The sequence below is a fragment of the Aplidium turbinatum genome, chromosome 4 (assembly GCF_918807975.1).
Source record: "Aplidium turbinatum chromosome 4, kaAplTurb1.1, whole genome shotgun sequence".
NCBI classification, from domain to species: domain Eukaryota; kingdom Metazoa; phylum Chordata; class Ascidiacea; order Aplousobranchia; family Polyclinidae; genus Aplidium; species Aplidium turbinatum.
In genome coordinates, this window is record NC_137475.1 from 3,808,414 (window position 1) to 3,829,811 (window position 21,398).

At 38.9% G+C, this 21,398-nt stretch overlaps 1 protein-coding gene across 1 annotated transcript in view; it reads right to left on the bottom strand.

Moving 5' to 3' along the window:
* The window catches only part of LOC145768387 (uncharacterized), a 61,178-nt gene that overhangs the window by 10,769 nt on the left and 29,011 nt on the right, over window positions 1–21,398 (bottom strand). The window contains exons 23-43 of the mRNA XM_082579870.1: window positions 17,953–18,032; window positions 17,385–17,507; window positions 16,160–16,304; window positions 15,661–15,825; window positions 14,909–15,031; window positions 14,424–14,609; window positions 13,970–14,126; window positions 13,427–13,612; window positions 12,849–13,054; window positions 12,203–12,292; window positions 11,750–11,903; window positions 11,063–11,180; window positions 9,635–9,765; window positions 8,821–8,917; window positions 8,319–8,448; window positions 7,822–7,866; window positions 7,266–7,453; window positions 5,892–6,060; window positions 1,933–2,048; window positions 1,420–1,561; window positions 793–941 (exon numbers count right to left, since the gene is read on the bottom strand). Coding sequence (XP_082435996.1) covers window positions 793–941; window positions 1,420–1,561; window positions 1,933–2,048; window positions 5,892–6,060; window positions 7,266–7,453; window positions 7,822–7,866; window positions 8,319–8,448; window positions 8,821–8,917; window positions 9,635–9,765; window positions 11,063–11,180; window positions 11,750–11,903; window positions 12,203–12,292; window positions 12,849–13,054; window positions 13,427–13,612; window positions 13,970–14,126; window positions 14,424–14,609; window positions 14,909–15,031; window positions 15,661–15,825; window positions 16,160–16,304; window positions 17,385–17,507; window positions 17,953–18,032 — 2,900 coding nt within the window. The remainder of the gene's footprint in view (window positions 1–792; window positions 942–1,419; window positions 1,562–1,932; window positions 2,049–5,891; window positions 6,061–7,265; window positions 7,454–7,821; window positions 7,867–8,318; window positions 8,449–8,820; window positions 8,918–9,634; window positions 9,766–11,062; window positions 11,181–11,749; window positions 11,904–12,202; window positions 12,293–12,848; window positions 13,055–13,426; window positions 13,613–13,969; window positions 14,127–14,423; window positions 14,610–14,908; window positions 15,032–15,660; window positions 15,826–16,159; window positions 16,305–17,384; window positions 17,508–17,952; window positions 18,033–21,398) is intronic.

A 21,398-nucleotide genomic window follows, 5' to 3' on the forward strand; every position in this document is an offset into this window, starting at 1 on the left:
TTTTTTGATTTATCGTTTATCGTTATCGCTTTAGGCATTTTTCGTTTATCGATTATCGTTATCGCTTAACTGAAAAATGAGTTATCGCGCCCAACACTGCATGTAGGCTATAAGGCATGTTTAAATGTTTTAACGTGGTACATCTTAAACTATGAGGACACTAAATCTTGATGCCGTTGGCTTTAGATTTTCAAGTCTAATGGTAAATCCTGCGCTGACAATTGGATTTCCATGCGGATGATGTAATTGATGTCCAACTCGCGCAAGTCACGCAAGAAAGATAAAAGATGGCTATGATGTCATAACACAGTGGGCAGCAGTGGCCGAGTGGTTAGCGCGTTGGGCTCGCAGTCGAGAGCCTGCATGTTCGACTCCAGCCACCCGCACTTGCTGTTGTTTCTCTGGGCAAGAAACTTTACGATAATTGCCTCTACCCAGTGATCGATTTCGAGTAATGGGTACCAAATTTAAGTCATAAGTAGAGTAGACAACCGGAAACAGACATTGTCGTCGGCTGCAGCGTGGGTCAGGTGTACCTCGGAAGGCGTACACTGATGCATAGCGCTCAAGTCCGCTTTCCCGCAATGCAGGATAAAGATAAACCAAACCAAACCAACACCCCATCTGCTACAGCGTCATGTAGATTACAAATACGCGGACCGGTATATGACGTTTATTCTCTCACGCCTTCAAAACACGCAACGATCTGTCATTATAAGACTATGTAGGGTTGTTGTTTAACAAAGCAACCTCTCTTTACCAAACCCCAATCAATTATATTACCCCACTTACCCCGTTGTAATTGTTGGGTTCTCCCGAAGCCCAGTTTGTGAAGAGAACTTCTTCGTTGTCCGACCATTTGAAAGTCAAGTCTGTTCCTTTCGAGTTGAGCCCGATCCAGATGTTGGAAGGACTAGCGTAAAGTTGCGACGTGAGGAAAGCTGAAAGCAGAAGGAAAGGTCTGTCGGACGTGTCAGGTTGAAACAAAGATCCCAACTTGACATTTAAAGAATGAAGAAATACTGAGTTGAGAACACCAATAATGTTTGTCGGGTATTTGCATATTTTATTCAAATAAACGAAATATAAAATGATGTTCTTATATGCTACATCAAACAAAACAGGGAAATATAAACATCATGTTATATCAATAAATAACTTGACATTTTGAGAATGACACAATTACACAAATTACACAATTTGACATTTTGAAAATTAAGAAATACTGAGTTGAGAATAACAATAATATTTCTTGAGTATTCGCATATTTTGTTGCAATAAACAAAATATAAAATGATATTCTTATATGCTAAATCAAACAAAACAGGGATATGTAGACATACGTTATATCAATAAATAACATTTCACAAAATATAATAAATTATTTATTTGGGTACTTAGGTCAAACATTCATCTAACCGTTGTAATATTCGTTGGGAACTGAAGCGAGGTTTCCTTTTTGGGTTTGACAATAAGCTTCCGCGTTGTCCCAGGTATCCCTCAAGGAAGAGTCCGTGAATCCAACCTCCAAGAAGCATTTGCCGCCGTACGGGATCCAATTCTGAAAGTTTTAAGGACGTCACTATATTGAATAACTTAATCTTACCTTAGTTTGGTAAAACAGTGTTACCCGCCTCGTTTTTTTATCATTCAGGCTCTTGACATGATCATACTAAGGATGCCGTGTTAGCAAAACCGATTTATGATAAAAAAACGAGACTGGTACACTGTTTGTTGCATTGAGTAACAAGGCTTATAGCAATGATACGAGACAGCCAACCGCTTCAAGTGGACAGTTTGCTGGGTTGGTTCACAAAAACAGAAAAGTTTTATGAGTCAATTAATTTGGTAAATATCATTTACGTGCTATGCTAAGTACAAATTCAATGCATGTGCATAATTATTAAGCTCAACCAACTTTGTATTACTTACGAAAGGACATCCCCCAGGTGCAACAGGGGTGGGTTTGGGGGTCACTGGGTGTCCATCTGGGTACTTTTGGCAAATAAATCCTTGTGTGAGTCCACAATTAGAATCTTCCCAACGACCTGTGACGTAACAATCATTTGTACTGACAACCAGGAAGGTCACTGGTGAGGTGAAGGGCCAAATCAACCTCGGTGCATTAAATATAAACATCGTGGGTCAGCTTTGTTTACATGTAACGTTAGATTAGTACATGTATGTCGGCTGCATTGCCGAGTAGTGAGAGCTCTGAAACGGCAATCGAAATAAATATAAACGTTATGGGTCAGCCTTCTTTACATGTAACGTTAGATTATATACATGTATAGCGAAATATGATCACTGACCATATGTGATATCAATATGGTCCGATCCGCAAGTGATGTCACTACCTTTGGCCACGGAGCGTAACAATCAAACAACTTGAACATTGTAACTTTGAAGACTATTGTCCTGATACGTATAACAAAAGAATATCGTCAGACTAATAAAATTATGGCGTAACTCACTTTTTGACGAAATTGAGATATTAGTGTTTTGTAGGTCCCTAAAATGTAGCGCATCTGTCACATAATTTTCTAAGACCTACGTTAACGGGATAGTGGTATTTTCGTGAAAATGTCAAATGGCCTAACTCAAACGCATGACTTAGGCCATTTTACAAATCTTTTTAATCGTTTTCTGGAAGTAAAGCTTTCCTCCAACAGAGCAGATGGTCAGAAGACGACGATCTAAATTGTACAGAAATAGAGCTTCCACTTTATCACAAGTCAAGACGATTAATTTAGCACAAAATAATTATATTTTTTCTATTCTATGTATCGTAATCTTGGCCATTTTCAAGTAACCACCCTACTTAAATCAATCTGTTTTCTCTCTGTTCCTTTGAGAAGCTTCATTTTCCTAGCACTCTGGTAGTGCGACTTATCACTTCACACTGTGATACAGGTCAGATCTTCTCAATGCGCCGTTTCTCGGAGTCTTCTCGCACCCATGGCAGGTTTTTGTAGCAAGTCATTGTTGGATACGGTACCTAATTAATTCTCAGCTTAATATCACACTTAGCGACTTCATAAGCTCGTTGCTGAGTTCTTCGCCATCATTCTTGAGTTTCAAAGATGGAGGAAGGAGAACATAGAAAAAGATAGATTTTAAAACGTTTGAATTGACTTTTATGTGTAGGTAGCTTAAATGTGCCAAAGTGGGAAAAGAGGAAAATCACTTTTTGGCGAAATTTCTCAATGACTTGCCTACTGTAGATTCCCATTACTTTAGAAAGGTCACAATGTACAGAAAGAAGAAATTCTTGTACCCTGGAACTATACCATAACCCAACTTCATCGGCAATACAAAGAGCTTGCTTCTTCTTCTTCTCTCGCTTGACTTGTAGTAATAGCTTAGATTGGCAATGCCTCATCGTGCAGCCATGATACGGTAGTTGGGCCCAGTTGTCGAATACCAATGATTTCACTTGGGGGCCGTAAGATGGGACATTCGTGGAGTATGTGTTGCATTGTTTGTTCTACCGCTCCGCAGACACATATCGGGCATATTATGCAACCCCCACCAATGCAGATTAGCTCCAGTGCAGCCAACGTCACATCTGATCCTGTTCAATGTGACCCATGCCTTTCTTGAGAGGTCTGTTCCAGGAGGGATGGAGAGTACTGGTATAACTGAAAACTAGGGAGGGATATGTGGCAGCTCGTTCCATTCCTGGGCCCATGTCTCCATGCAGCTGAAGTTCTTATCCACAAGCTAAAGAGCTTGCTGAATCATCAGGAATACTACCATTGAGCACAGCCTTTTTTAGGGAAGTATTTCATAATGAGAATTTCTCCGTTTTCATCGTCGGCTCCAGCTCGTGTCAGAGCATTGGTTGATCTTCAAATTGAGTTTGGATGGTGATGTCGTATGTGGCTTTGGAGGCCCAATCTGTGATGGAAAAGACGTGGGCAAAAGGCACTGGGAGACGATCATCATAGATCCGCCGCCAATATGTGAAACCAGGCTGGAGGCTTCCAACTCTACTAAGCCTGTCCCCGTTACCCGTGATATCATCGCCATTGGGCTTTGTTTGGTCCAGGTCCAAATTGAAACAATTTATGCCATTTTCTTGTATGTTTATTTACGGTGGTCGCAACTACGCGAGGGCCACGCACACACTCTTGGCCAGCTCCATGTCCACTGCGGCCCAATAACATGGAAACGTGCAGCTTCAGGGGAACTGGTTGCAACGGGCTGCCGGGTGCTCTGTTCATGCCACGTAAGGGTCAGTGCGACGTGTGTGTTTCATTCAAATACAGTATTATTACCAAGGAACAATACGATGACCATATCAAGTTGAAGAATGAAGCTTGAGATGAGAAGACGAAGACAAAGAGTCCGCTAGCACAGTAAAATCTGTATGGACAGTGGATTTACAGGCTGTACTTCTGCGTCCTAAAACTAAGGCAAGCAGTATGTACTATAAACCAAGCTGCAGGTACACAATTTTACACTATTCAATCTTGAATCAAAAGATGCTTATTGCTCTATTTGGAATGAAACAGAAAGTGATTTTCGCTGTGAAGTATTCGCTTTCTTGCAGTTTAATCATTTCGAATGGGTAATTTGTGGAAGCCCCGGTCTGGAGGAGATTGTTATTTGGAGTGATGGGTGTGGATGTCAAAATAGAAACTCTAATGTCTCTAGTGCCTACTGTGCCCTTGCATGGAAGCATGACATCACTATTACTCAGAAGGACCTCGTGGCTGGTCTCCCTCAAATGGAGTGCGATAGCATGCACAGTACTATCGAGCGAAAATTGGTAAACAACATTTTTACGACGAGAGATTACGAAATTATCATCCAGAATGCCAGGATCAGACCGCATCCCAACAATGTACAGAGGATGCAACACAGTGATTTTATGAAAATCGATGGATGATGCTTGTTGAGTATTAGGCCTGCAAAGAAAGCTGGAGATCCCACTGTTCATGATCTTAGAGGCAGAAATCATGAAAGCAGTGGAAAGGTATTGTACAAGGTCCCATTATGTGAGGCTGCACAATGAGAGGATCTGCCACAGCGGTCACAAACAAACTTAGACGACACTACATGGATTCCTATTTTTTCAAGCCATCTTCCAATCAAATTGAGGAAATACAATGATCTCCAATCTATGAAACATGTTATGCCAACATTGTGCCACTCCTTTTTTGATAATTTGCCTCATTTATGATAATTTATTCAGCTTGTCTTGCCAACTGTGAACTGTTTTTGGGCGAAATATGCAGTCTAGCATGAAATATAACTCCTATCGTTAGATTGGAGTTGCTATTAGGGATTTTTCTGTTAATTCTAGTCGTATTATCACTGTTATTATGTCACCGCAAAAAAACTCATATTGATAAAGTCGAGATATCAAATGGCCTAAGTCATGTCAGTGCATTCAGAAAATGGCCTAAGTCATGCCAGCCCATTATGGGATGCAAAATGAAACAAATCAAAGTATGCACGCTTATTGTACTTGCATCGACATACTATTTTCGTTTAACTGTACAGTAGATATGATAAAAACAACCGTGTAGACAGTTTTTTTTCGATTATCTCAAAACAAGAAAAAATGAGTTACGCCATTATTTTATTAGTCTGACGATATATTTTATCATAATGATCATCATATATATACAGTATATACGTACATTATACATGAAAGTGATACAATAAACAATGTGACGAAACCAATAAAGAACACAGAACAGAATACAACAAAGTATGCTACATGGTGAAATCAATGAAATAATAAGATTGCCATGAAGAACTTCAACATACTTGTCTTGTCAACTCCCATTAAAAAGAGATAGTGTAATATCAGTGTAATAAAGTCACCACTGAGATTGTTTCCTCTAAAAACAGATACTTAAAAAATGGCCATGAGTTACCTGTAGAAGATTTGAGATCGACGCATAGTTCTTGACCATAATTGTCATCCGGTTCTCCTTTCATCCAATTCTCGAACGTCACTGGGGTCCCATCTATCCAAATATACGGCCCGTTCATGGTATCTTGGGCCATGCCGATCCATAGGGATGACACTGCTGTCTTCGAGGACTGAAACGTATTTAGATTTAACTTTTCAACACTGAACATGACTTCAAGTTTCTTTTCGTAGCTCACCATGCAGGTAGTGGTGTAGATAAAGATTTATACTGAAAGCAGATGGAGTACTTAAAACGGATCACTGGAGACACTGTGGTAAAATGGAGTTAATTTTAAAGTTGCAGGGGTTTACGTTTTTTATTGAAATTTAAATGTTCATATTTCACAATAACCCAATGCAGGGGTTCTCGTTTTTTATTGAATTTAAATGTTTATTCCCCTAAAGACAGCAGATACGCTGCTGGCGTAACAAAGCTTCGATGGCACAGAGGTAACGCAATGAGTCTCAAGAAATTGTTTTATTCGTGAGTTCGAATTGCAAAATTTAGAATACCAATCTTTGAACTAGCGTTTTTTAGAAGGAATGAGTTTTTGAAATCGAAAGTAAAAATTATCGTAATTATCATGTAATACTCTATGTGTGAAACATGTTTGTGCGGAGGTATATAAAGCACTTTCAAAATAAAAGAAAAAGCAAGCAATTACGTAATTTAAAATAGGTAAATTACAACAATATGTTTGCGATTGTAGAACAGCAAAGGTGAAATCATGTTAAGATCTCGTCATGGAGATGAATTGCGGAGATGTTGAATACTTATTTCACAGCAACAACTTGAAACTGAAGACATTTCTTGAAAAGTTATTGTTGGTGAAATCACACGAATTTACGTCATAATGCGACGTTTTGCTACAACGGAGAAAATTGAGCCATCAATCCCTATGGAACAGAATCACTGGTGAAGGCTGCGGTTGGGTCATTGTGTAGAAAACGATCCATCAACCACTTTTTGCTCAAAACAAGTGAGCTTCCGAAGAAACGCAAATATTATGGGAGAATTACATTTTGTAAAAAGTTAAAAAACAATGGAAATTCACCACGGGTCCCTACAAAGTTTTCCCAATTATTATTAAGTTTTACTACGCATAAGTAATTTAAGGTGTAACTTTAAAACACAAACTCATCCTTAAGTAGTTATGGTACATTGTGCATAAGCGGTGTGGATAGTGTCACGCCGCAGATAGCGTGCTTTAAATAGATCAATTGTAGCACTCTCGTACAATGGAGTTAATTTTAAAACGAATTAACAACAAAACGTTTTCTCCCCTTACAAACTCTAAGAACAAACTTACAAACAAACAGACAAACCAACCCTCACCCAGCCAGTGACAAACTCCTGCTCATCGACGGTTGCTATGGCTACCAGTGTCCCTCCACGGCTCTTGCATTCGGTGTTAGCGCTCTGCCAGCCCAAGATGGCGTCCGCAAAGTAGTAGCACTTCTGCACGTTCGTGTACGAGCTGGTGTACGCTACCCACGGTACGTCACTTCCGCATATACCCGGAGCTGTGTAACAAAAGTTAATATTTCAACACAATTGAGAACAAACCTTCCAAACTTAATTATTCTATTCAACATTTTAAGCTAAACTGAATATACTTATACTATTACACTATATACTATATACACAAATATACTTAAATATTTTACACCAAGACAAAATGTAAATTTTAATCAATGTGTGGATGTATACCACTTTAAATGCCTGCTTATACAGTCACTCTTTGTTATATCATAGCCAACTACAGAAAATATCAATAAACCAATCTCTAGTTATCCTTCAATGTGCTTTTCTTTTGTACGTTATTGAGTGGTGTTGAAGTTTATGTCAGAGACATAAAAACTTTGTTTTGTTAAATAAGACAAATACTCACATAAACTACCAGGTGGTGGAGTAACTGCAGGTAGGAGATCTTTACCTGGGTATCGATACAAAAAGTTATCTACAATGCTGTGAACAACAACAACCCATCATAAAAGCAACCTAAATCACTTGCACAAACCAAATATTTACAATATAGCTACTAAATACTAATGGCTACTGGGAAAATTTGAATAGTTTGAGCGTTCAAAGAAATCTCAAGTGGCTGATGTCAAGCGTCTTTAAAGAATCAAGGACCGATTATTTTGACAAATTATTCGATGAAAACTTTTGTTAAGTTTTGGGACCGGGTTCTTCACGTCCAAAGATCATAGGTTCGACATTCAAATGGAGCACGCAGTTGTGGCTTTGGCAAGGCACTGTATGATACTCTTGAAAGTCAAACTGAAACTACCCCTCCCCAGCGCCCCGAGTCTTTAACCGACATACACTTGATGAGCTATTAACTACATCAGCACGAACTGGCAACGATTTGAAATTGCTTTCTACCTCGTTCAATTTTACAAATCCAGTTTCTCGCGGCGTCACAGTTCGAGTCTGACCAACTCAAATCTGTTGGACTGAAATAAGCTTCCGCGCAGTTCTCTCTTCCATTCTGATTGTCCGGCTCGCCTTGGGCCTAGATATGAAGCGCTATGTTTTAATCGCAGTGTAGTGAAGATGAATTACAATGACAAGTTCACTAAAAAGTTTGACTGTTGATCAGGATAATTATCGTTTCTAGCAAATTCATTAGATAAACGTTGCAATTAGTGCTAGAAATGATTAGAAGTTTAAAGAAACTAGATCAGAATCACCAAACACTTAGAAAACTACAGATGCGTATAATCAGTTGTGTACAAGTACCAAGCCCAAAGTCAATAACCTCTACCTATAGATTATGTGTACACTAAAGTTATCGTTTGAACTGTTGAAGGAAAACTCACAACCGTAGCCGTAGGAAAGCTATATTTTATGAAATATGCAATCAGTGATTGAATGGAAATCTCACCCAGTTGGTATAAGAAACCGGAGTTTTGTCAGCCCAACCCATTTGTCCATCTTCTAATCTTTTCAAGCCAATCCAGAAAATATATTCATCAATCCCACTGTAGATAAGCAATAAACATTGTAATTGAATTAAGTATTAACTAACAAGAAGTAAATAATAAGTCAGCAATGGGAATTAAACGCTGTTTTTTCGTACTTGCAAACATTTTAACAACAGAGTGCAGATAAAAGGTTTAGGGTAACAATGTGAGTATTATGTTGAATTAATCTAAATGAAGCATAACGCTGTGATGGCTGACGAAACTCTGGAAGTAAAACTGTTACTGAAGTTATTTCCAATTTCTTGTTGTAGTTTAACCTGCAGTTGCAACATGAACCAGATGAAAGGCAGAAAATATTTTATAATTTGAACAGGGGTTGACCACAGAACTTTAACCGTTTCAAACTCTGGTGCGTAGCGCCTTTCTACCTTAAAGGTAGGCTATACTTTCATCATCTGTGGCTCCTTCTTTTCAATATAGACTGTATTTTTTTTTCAAAAAAAGTGTACCAGCTTGAGTAAGCAATATCAGTCAAACAATTTCTGTACGATCATTAAAGCAAAACTTGCTCTTGAATTCATTTGATAATATCCTGTACAATCGGTTACGTACAGTAGTATTACACCATTATCACAGCGCCCATATTCCACTCCGCTAACCATATCGGGGTAAGTTTCATGGTAAAAGTGAAACTTCAATTCTCTTAAAGTATATCGTCAGCTGATTGCGACTGTCGATATACCTTGAGAGCTGCACATGAACACAGAGACTCACGCTACACCACTGGCGATGATCTGCTCCTCCTGACTGCTGTGGATGCTGACCAAGACCGCTCCTTGGGACTCACAATGGAGTTTCGCTTGCTCCCAACTCAATCTTTGAGAGGAGCCTATCTGCTCATTGATCTACACAAGAGTGAGTGAATAATCAAACAAGTGGTTAAATTCAAACGGATTTCACAGCTGCTAAAACTATTCTGTAACTAGGTGTTAACAATAATAAAAACGTTGCGGCTTATATATTGTCGCTCTACAAAAACTAAAGTCTTTTAGCGACAGAGCTCATCTTTGTTTTTGTACCGGGTTTACGATGTCACCACATTATTATCGGACTCATTCTCACTGCGTTATGCAAGAAAGAACACAATCAGTACTGTTTTTAAAGTCTGCGGTTTGACCCGACCTGGAATCGATCTCAGATCTACCACTACCAGAGCCAAAAGCGAAACCACTTGGCCACTGAGCTGGTATGTGTTGACACTCCCTTTTTGTTCTTAATTGTTGCATCGCATTTCAGAAAACTGGAGCAGGAGTAGGATTAACTTTACTGGATTATTTTAACTATAACTGGAGCAGGATTAACTTCGAGAATTTTGGTTTCAAACTCTGACTGACAGTTTCGGGTGATTTCAAATGAATTTAGTGTAAAACTACCATTACAACAAGTACTATAATAATTGTTGATACGATCTTTAATAAATCTGCTGATTGCTCTCGGATGTCATATTCGTGCCTCGCAAGCAAGTAAATTTGTAAACAACATTAGAACTGAAAAGGAAAATTAAATCGAAAATTTATCACGTTATTTTAAAGGTTTTATACAATGGGACAATGTCAATATTGAGTTTGCATTTAAAGAGTTTTGGTCATTTGTTAACATAAGCAACTTAGTGGTTTCTTCCTGCGTTATCGAAAAAATGACAATGATACCCGCAGCAAATAACATAGATTTAGTTTGTAAGGTTTTTATTTTATGAAAAGGTGTCTCGTTTTAGAGACTGGGTACCTTATTACAACCGGGCTCGAATTATACTCATGCCCTGCTTGTTCTCTGCTTTTCTAACGTTGCGTTCTGACGTGTATTTTTCACAACAAGTGAAGGATGAATTTAAAAAAGTCGGACTGAAGGAGGAAGATGCAAGGGACAGGGTGAAATGGAGAAAAGGGATTAAAACAATTGCTGCGCGGAAACAATCGGCCACCCCCACTAGTGGGGAACAAACCGACGATGGATTATGATGATGAACTTATTGGTCTTTAAAAGATTTTGGATGAAAAAAGAACAAAAGTTTTTTTGTAGAGTAAGCGGTTAACTGTCTCTGTACGAAATTAATGCATTATATTGGTGCATTTGTTCCCAACTTTCACATCGCCAAATGACTGGAAAATTGAGGTTTTACTTCTGAAAATACTTTCTACTGACCTGGTAACAAAAGCTTGAACTGACGTCACCATACCATCCAGTTGGGCAGTTTCCATTCGGACTGGGAGGAGTGGGGATGGATGGAGTGGTGTAGCCTTCTCTTGGTATCTCGCATATTCTAACAACCATCATATGATGTGAGGTTTACTTACACACTGGTTGCATATACATGACACCAGTTGCATACGCATTACAGAGCTACACACCAGCTCCATGCATACGCATTGCAAAGCTACACACCAGTCCCATGCATACGCATTATAAAGCTATACACCAGTTGCATACACAATACACATGACATGCTAATTAAATACACTTTACACGGTTACACGTTACTTACACATTGCACTCCAGTTACACACACATTACATGCTTACATACCAATTACATTCACATTACACAGCTACACACCAGTTAAATAAGCTTTTCACAATAATATACACCACACACAGTGACGCACTAGTTGTGCATGTACACTACGCAGCGGTCGTATACACCATACTCAACTACATCCCAATAAAATACCGTATACGCTATAACACACTAGTTGTGTTCACATTATATAATAACACACTAGTTCGTTATACAATTATACATCCGTTGCATACACATTACATAGTTGTAAAACAGCTACATACACATTGCACAGTTATACACCAATTACATACACATTACGCAGTAGCATACCTGTATTCAGGCGAACCACACCCCACAGGGTTGGCCTGGGACCAGTAGCCAGTGTCTTTATCGAGCACAATGCACCCAACTTGTCCGTCGTCTCTTCCTTCACATGACACGGGGTGATTGGTGTACACGGGGTCGGCTGAACACCAGGGACCACCTGGAATAGAAAATCGAACCAAATAAAACCATTCTATCATTGCAAACACTGCTCCTATGAAAACAAGACATTTCAATGTCATGGCTTTGTTGTAGAAATGGACATACGTCATATTGCATGCAATAATGCTATGGGCGGTGGACACAGTAATGAGCATCAATACGGGAAGTAATAACAGTTGCAATCATAAAAAACGATTGTATCAAATGCTCATGATAACTGATCATAAACATGTTGATGTTAAGTTATAGAAACATGGTAAGTTTGATATTTTGTACCCGACCCAAGAAAACACTCACCCAGCAACTCGTAAGGTCTTCCCTCCGAAATGCAATCATAATATTCCACACCGTTGTACAGGAATGGAAAGGCGCATTGATGATAGATCACTGAAATATTAAAGTTTTATTGTTTCGCGAGATGAGAGTCTGGAATGAAATGGTTTCTGGAATCTCAAACTTAAGCTGATTGAAACAAGTGTAAAAACACGATGAAGAAGTTTCAACTGAAAGTGAAACTTTCGTAACATGACATAAATCCTTCAATGTTAATAGTTCGTAACTGTCTCCATTTAAATACGTAGTCTGTTTGGGTCGCATTGCCGAGTGGTGGACGGCTTGAACGAAGCTCCAAAAGATGTCGGTTCGACGCTAATCGAAACACGAGACTTAGTTTTGGCCAAATACCTGACTAGCTTGAACCTGTACACAAAGGTTGGCTATTTGGCCAGCCATTTAGCGAAATAATAATCTTCAGCATGGATAAGATTTAAAAATTGCAGTTTGTTTGCTGTTACTGTACAGTTTTTGTTTAACGGTGAAGGATTCACGTCCTTGGCCAATACGTCATAGTTAAAATGTGACGTACACAAAGCCATAACGTTTTCATCCATCCTTCAAAAGACGACGCTGGCCTCTCAAGGTTGATGTTTACTCTCAAACTTACTTGGTTCATCCTTGCCCCAGCCAGTGAAGGTGACAGGCTCCCCAGACGACCACCGATAAGAGAGAGACCCATCAGTGTTCACGAAAGCTCCCAAACCGATGTAAAAGTTTTCCTGATCGTCGGGATGAGAGGTTTGGGAGGCCTGACCGGTGATGAAAGCCTGTTCGTAGTAACTTCCTATGCTGGCAAGGTGTCCACCGTGATCTCTGGAGCAAGATGATTATTTTGTTAAGAAATAAATTGAATGCAAAATTCGCTGACGTTGATGTAATAGGATGTTACCATTGTTTAGTATAATTACTGCAGTGCAAATGAGGCTAAATCTGAATTGACTTAATTAGAATGAAATGTTGCACATGAACACAAGATAAATACAAACCGAACAGACCGATTTTTAATTATTCAAAAATGTTTTTTTAGTTTTAAATGTATAAAAACCTCGAAGGGGTTAATCCAGTTCTCAGAAAGTCAAGTAGAGATAAAAGAGTAAATCCAAAAGCTAATGTAACCTATATTCATATGGTCAAGGAGAGGCAGCTATTAGTCACTTTACGAATGAACAACTTTCTTCTTCTTACGCGCAATAATCTTCCGCATTCGTCCAAACCGATGGACTGATGTCGAAGAGATAGCATGATGCCTCCCAGCCTACCCAGCCAGTGGGACATCCATCTATGGCTACCTGGTCCTGATTGACTGGTATTTTGTCCATCTTGCACATGTAATTCATGACGTAATCACAGCTGACGTCGTTCCAGAAGCCGCTGTGAGAAGAAGTGATCAGTTAACAGGGAAATAAATTAAATAAGCACAAACGATTATAATCGTAAAATAAGGTTTTAAATCATGAGCTCTTATTCAGTCCCACCAAATAGCCTCGAGAAGGCATTGAGCTGCACAACTTGCATACAAAGAGAACCAACAGAAGAACAGACTGTCATAACAATCATACGAGTAATTGTTTTGCATCTTTTCTTATCAGATCTAACATCTTCTGTTCAATAGGTTTAGTATATGAATATAGTTTATTCAATCTCAGTTAAACTGGCTCGATAAAGTCATAAATAGATTCGATAGAAATAAAAACTGCAGCAATTGGGCAACACAAACAACAACTTTACCTCCATTTGTACATTTGAGTGCATCGTTCCTTCTCTCCTCCGTTGGGTTCGTTGAAATCCCACATTGTGTAAGTCACTTCAGTGGAATCCTCCCATTTGTAGTAGTTGACGTGTTCCGTGTCGGACAGACCTATCCACACGTGCTGCACTGAGCCATCTGTGAGGTGAAGGGTTAATGTGCGTTGTGGGGAAAGTCGCTGGTATATTGAAGCATGATAACAAGTCCAATGTGACTGACTTTGTAATCATCACAGCCAGTGATTTAGATGTTAGACGGTAATGAAGATTTAGAAAGTTTGTTAGAAGGAAAATCTTAACCCTTTTGATTAACTTTCCCTTTGTGTTTAGTTGTTGTGAATGATAAAATTGATAGAGAAGAAAATTGACGGAAATGAAATTAATACCGTAGCTACTTTATTAACTTTTTATACTTTTGAAAAAACAATTTACTCACAGCCAAAGAAGACAAGGTTTTCCACAAAGTTTTGTTCAGCCTGGCTGTGGATGCTGACCAGTTCTCCCCCGTACGACTGACACCTTTGTCTAGCTTCACTATGGTCCACATTGGAAGACTTTCTCGGTAGGTAGTAGCACCAGTCCTTCCAGCCGTCCCAGCCAGTGGGACAACCCAGGTGGTCACCTGAATAACGCATTATCAAAGACGGGTGTAATAAAACTTTCTATTGAATCCAACTAGCCTCCTTGATTTTAAAATTATAGTTACGAACCAAATTGTGTAGACTTATTACACAGTAGAATGCCTGGTGCAAGGCCTGGTACGTTGCGCTTGAAATATAACCCAGAACCAGCTTGTTGATGCCGATTACACAGTGGAATGGCTCAAATCGTCAACTCGTTCACAGAAAAAAAGGGAAATGCTGGCCAGATTGATCACCATTGTTGAGCATCTTATAACCACATCATGACACACGTTTCTACCTTGGAAGGTGATAGCACCATCTGTAGGTCCACGATCCGATGACGTCAGACCGTGTTGTACGGAACCCACGTATAAATCTCTTCCTGCGATCTTCTTCACTGAAACAGTGCCACCAAGATCGTCTGGGGGGAGAAAAACAGAAAAGTAAAAAAAACATTCAGTAAGAAATGCATTTAATCGAATTGAATTGTGATTGTTTCTCATTGTGGACGATTTCGTGGTGAATTGCAACTAATTAACAATCAGAAGGGCAAAAAGGAATATAAGGTCAAAAAATACATAAATAAAATATTGTCAAAATCATCACAAGAAGAACGTGTTTTAAAGGAAATTTAAAATCAGCAAGAGGGTCACTACCTCTCTAGTCATTTCAATATTGATAAAAAAAAACATTTGTTACCAATTTTCTTTTGTCATTTTCTAAACAGACCTTCGGGTATTTTTATTGGAAACTCACAAAATGTGGTTACAGTGCAATGGATTGAGTTTCACTTTTAACAGCATGGTCGTGGTTTACTTTACAATGTAGATATGAACGACCTGTTTTAGCCTGATGCTGCGAGTGCGCTGTGGTAGTACTAGTAGCGGTTTGCACTAGCTTTTGGAACACAGTTCCCTAGTCATGTGCTATGACGAATGATCAAAGTATTTAGTACAAATATACGCAACCATGCCAACACGAAGATGGTCAATAAACACAAAAAAATACACAAAAATATAAACGCATGTACTTAAGCACACAAACACTAACTTATTATTCTTCCGTCGTGTATGGCGGCAGCGCAAATATACGAATCATCGGTATATATGCCCGTTCCCCACAACTGGTCGCTTATTGCGTCACATCCTCCTGGGCAGTCAACCGTGAAAGTATCGTCAGGGTAGGAAGTCGCTTTGTCCGTGCAATCTGCTCTTGCTGTGAGAAAGAAAAATAATACACGTGCAATGCATGGCTCTTACTACTTTTCGGCACATTGGTGGCATAATGATGGAGTATGGTGTGCCATATAATTTTATGTTACTGAGTTTGTGAATATATTTACTGGTGAAAGACACACATCTTGAAGTGTTGCTGGAACTTATTTACAAGCCGATTCTTATTTTGTGATTAGAGCTTTGATTTTGGTTCCAGCGCTGACCATAAATCACGCAAATGGAACTTTTAAGCCTAGATAGTTTTAAAAACTACAATTTGCTGCATGACGATTTAAACTGCAACGAAATGCAATATTGTTGTTAGTTTATCTCACCTCCAACTTCGCAACCGACCACATCAAGCCTCAGTGCGATGTTATTATTCCAGGACTGAGGAAGAACGCGGAGGTAGCGGGTGGTTATGGGCTCTCGGAGATATCCTTCCACGGGGGTGAGTCGATCCATGCAACCAGGGTAGAGCTACAAGTGTTGTCATAATGGCGATTGCATGTTCACACAGAAGATTGCATGTTCACAAAGAAGATTGAATTCAAGCAGATGAGGGCTTGATCTTGAGATTACCCAAGCAAAAGCATTGTTTGCCCTAATGGATGAAATGATTTTCACGTAACACATTTCAACAACCAGAAACTTTACTCTCTCAACCTCAGTAAAAGGCCCTACGTCAAAAGCCTCTACAAGTCTACAAGTATGCGAAACTACTAGAAATAACCCATCAGAGGCTTTGCTTGCCCGAAAATAAAGATTCAACAGAGGTCTACAAAGTGTAGAAGCGACTATACATTCAAAAGAGCGGCCTGAAAACCAAAGTAAGATACCCAGTAAAAGTGTTCAGCACAATTGTGGCATCGAATAATAGTTTTATTACATTCGGTAAACGAGAAAAGTGCTGTAAAAGTATTTAAACTAAAGTTTTTCCTCGGACTGAGAAAGCCTCGTTAACCTCAGTAACACAGATCCCTGTTACGGAGGTTGATGCAGTGAAGTTTGCTTGTTTGTAAAGTCTGCACTAGCACTTGCTCATACGGCTGCATCAGGAAATGTTCCTGACAGGTGCGACGTGTTTTGGCCGACAGTTGAACCATTATTGCGTGATATTAGCACTAGGTTATAAGTAATTAGAAAAATAAAGTCTTTTATCGACAAACTATAGACTAAATGCTATTTATATCTTGATATATGATGATTTTTATTTTTTATTTTTCTTCTTCTTCGTGGTCGTGTGAGCCTCTGGGGCCGAGAGTCTATCCTTCTACCACCCCGAACTCAAGATGTTCCCGGGCTACACTGAAAGTCTGCTAGAGAGCAGCTAGTCTTTGGCCCCATGTTCCAATTATTTTATTTAATTAGTTATGACGAACAATATGATTGTTATTTTTTGTTGTTACTTGGTTAGTTATTGTTACTTACTCACAGTTACTTATTGTGCCTAAGTTAGGCAATTAAGCATTTTAGTAACACAACCTTGAAAAAGTCTTAAAGTCATACAAATACTGTACGTTGTACGTGTGATGAAGAAATCGAAACTTTTTCTGGTACCTCTGGACTTCCGCTTGGCGTCAAATAAGTTGAAAAAGTTTTTCCGTCATCACTGAATGAGAGGTAGTAACTTTTTATCCAGTCGTCAGAATTAACATCTCCTTGGATCAAGACTCCTCCAATCTAATAGAGGGATAGAGCTGATCAGTTATCAGCTCAAGCAAATCTATTCCAAGTTAAACATGTTCTTTTGAAATCGAACGTCAATACACAATAGGCAAAGTAAAAAATCTCATTGAAAATGAAGGTTCTGGGAAAGATGAAAGTAAAAACAATAATGTTTGTTATGATTCGCGTATGGCTCATCAGTCATCAACATCAGCATAAATCCTTTAATGATAATAAATTTTTAATTCCGTATTTCTCTATGAGCTATATCCAGAATGTTGTTATAAGTTATTTCCAGGTACTTATTGCCGTTTGCGATTAAACAAGAATTATCACACAGACTGTGTTATTTTTAAAAGTTTGGGTGTAACACGAGCCGGACTGTAAAGTGACTTTTCCAAATTTATTACCTAGGACAGCAACCAGTCAGCTACTGAGCTAGAAGGGACAATATACGCACCTTCCTGTATTCACCGAAATCTACTTGCAGCCACTCTTGGTTGCTGTTCTGTGTTGGCTTCCAACTGTTCACATTCACCGCTGAAATTAACGCAAATATGGTGAGAATGTTTGTCCTTAATGATATGAAAGCGTTGATGTTTGTTAATGCACCATGTGGGAAACATTTAGACAACTAAAATAATTTAAAACTAAAACTCAGGTATGTAGTTGCTCTTTGAAGCATCTCCCTGAATAAATGTGTTCAGTTATGAATCCCACCAATACAGTCGGCTGCACAGCCAATTAGTGAAAGCCCTGGTTCGACGTTCGAAAGGGCGCTGGTTCGACACCGCTCAAAACATTTTGGTGTGTTTGTCATTGGACACTAAACGCTTGAGGGTGGGCAAGACGATTGGCCATTCACAATCAATCTTGATATGATCTGTAGAATAGGGTGGGCCGTTTTTGACTTTTTTTCGAAATTCAAAAACGGCTAGTCATAAAAAGTGGCACATGCATGAAAAAATTACGTGTGCAAAATTTCATCAGTTTGGGGGTGCATCTTCTGCCCCCGCAGGGGGGTCAAACTTTCAATTTTTTGAAAAAATGGGGAAATTCACTTTCCGTTTTAACATAATTTTTTTTATAATTTTTCTACTGGCTAGTTATAAATTGTAAGTGGTATGTACCCAGAACTTTCCTATGTAAAGGCATGTTCGAAGCTTAAGGTTTACTGCCCCCGCATCAACGACCAAAATGCTGAATTTTCACCAATTTGAGATGCTATTCTGTCATTGCTCAATAAACAAACTTGTCGCAAAAGGGCGAGATGGTGTTAACGCTGTACGCTCATTTATGTTCTGTCCACTAACTTTGCAGGATGATACGAACTGACAAACTATAAGACGAAGTCTTGCTTAAATTAAAAGCAATAGTAGCCTACGTTTGATCAGTTGCAGCTATAAAACGCAACCTATAATTTACTTCAGAATAAAAGCAATATGATCTGCGGGTTCCGTAAATGAAATGTACCGGTACTGTACAGTTCCACGTGAATTGTTATCATGATTTTGTTTACACAAATTTGTCATTTACAAACCATTAAACGTTCACTTGATAGGCTACTGCAGAACCACATACAAGAGTAAACTTTGTTTGACAGCAATGTAACGATAAAAAAAGAACTTGTGTTAACAAAAAAAACGAAAATGTGTCAAAAATACAACAATCAACAAGGTCTTTTATCCAGTTCCCCAGATTAATGCTCAAATTTAGTTCTGGCTGAAGTCTAATGAATCATAAAATCTTGTTTCGACTGGAACCTAGGAATTTTTTTTCGTTGATTGTAATATTGCTTTAATGTAGGCTACCCATCTCTTTCAACGCTGCCACATGTGATGAGCAGGTGTTGTGTGTGGCAGAGAAAACGTAGAAAACAACTGTTGTGAAGGCATCTTTGTTTTGATGTGCTCTTTTATCACATTGCTGTCAACACCACGCATCGCTGGGGGTTCCGTAACTGGAATATTTTGCTAGTCTATCATCTCAGAGTAACGTTCAGAACTGAACTGCAATATTGACAGGGTGAATTTTTGCTGACGAGTGCTGTGAGATGATAATATTCTTGAATTGAAAATTCTTCTCCATCCTAGTTCCCTTACATTATACTCTTTGATATAACATATGATTGCAATCAAAATGTTTTCAGGTTGGGCATAAAACGCATTCCTCTATGTTACTTTGTTGAGGATATTGCGAGCTTTATTCGATAGCTTCTGAGCAGAGTGTAGAATTTTAAAGAAATGTTTTTGGCCATTAGTGAAATTGCTATCCTTTATAATGGCAAACCATACTGGAATATAAACATTCATAATATAGTCCACACGTTCCACCAATACAGCTGACGCTTTAGATGCAACATATAAACGTAGAATTCTATTGGCTGTGTTCAACCATCTTGAGTGGTTCATCATACCTGGACACCTATATGTGAAATGAATTGATATATCTCCACTTTTCACTGCTCTGTGCATGTGTAGAAGATATTTTTGGTCAGTGCTGAGGTCATTTTCATCAATTTCAATCTCTGGTGCCGAAACTGCTTTATATTTTACAACATCTAGTTGTGTGACAGTGGCTAGCTGCTTTATAATGGGCCCAGTGAAGCTATCAGGTCTACTAGTATTGTCATATCTTTTATAAGATGCCTAAGAGGCAATTCATTACTATGGAGTAGGCATATTAACCATTGAAGTGGCTTTTGGAAATGATCTTCCAGGAGCTTTATCACGACGCCTTTTTGACCTGTGTTTATTGCGGTTCCATTGCATCCAATTGCCATTACATTATCGTAGCTAATTTTATTGGATCCAAGATATTCAAGAATCCCGGTAGCTATTGACACATTAGATCAGTTGGCTGCAATAAAATGACCAATGAAATGATAACTTGGCTTCTCAAGCAAAGTAATGTGTTCTTCAACTGCGAAATGTTTTCGAAGTCGCCCAGCAATTTCATTTTGTTTGATGGTTTAATCTTTTCGGCCATCAAAATATATGCTTTGCAAATTTATGCACATGATAGGCCTACTTTCCATTTGAGTTGTAAACCTCATTTTTTTCTCGCTCTTTTCACTTTGCTTTTATCTATGACTGATTGAGATTAGCTATCCGTCACAACTCCGCATCTTGTAGAAATGATAAAGCAATAAGTGCTGCAGACCTATCTGAAATACCAGTACGATCGCATGATTCAGCAAATACTACTAAACTGGAAGTAACCTTGCTTTTTCTGGAGGTTTTCGAAGCAAAACTGGGTTAATAATCAAAATCTTCGCAGCGTTCTTCATTGGATGACAAAGTTTCTGAGTTTGAATAAAAAGTTAAAGGTGTTTTAACCAAAGCGCTACTTATGCCTGCTCCTGGGTCTTCACGTAAAGAACGGAATTGTTCTGATCTCCTCGGAAAACGTTTAAAATTAGATTTTGTGGCCGATTTATCATGTTTATCAATCACCATTATGCGAGTTGTTCTTTGATCAAGAAGGAACTGTTGTTCTGTAACAGGGACACGATTTTCCTGCGGGCAAGTACATTGCAGAAAATTGGAACACTTGTTTGTTTGTTTGTTTATCTTTATCCTGCATTGCGAGAAAGCGGACTTTGCATCGGTGTACGCCTTCCGACGTAGGCTAGGCTACACCTGACCCACGCTGCAGCCGACGGCAATGTCTGTTTCCGGTTGTCTACTCTGCTTATGACTTAAATTTGGTACTACCCATTACTCGAAATCGATCACTGGGTAGAGGCAATTATCGTAAAGTTTCTTGCCCAGAGAAACAACAGCAGTGCGGGTGGCTGGAGTCGAACATGCAGGCTCTCGACTGCGAGCCCAACGCGCTAACCACTCGGCCACTGCTAACCACCCAGTTTAGGCTATATCAACTGATTTCAAATATTTTTGCTTT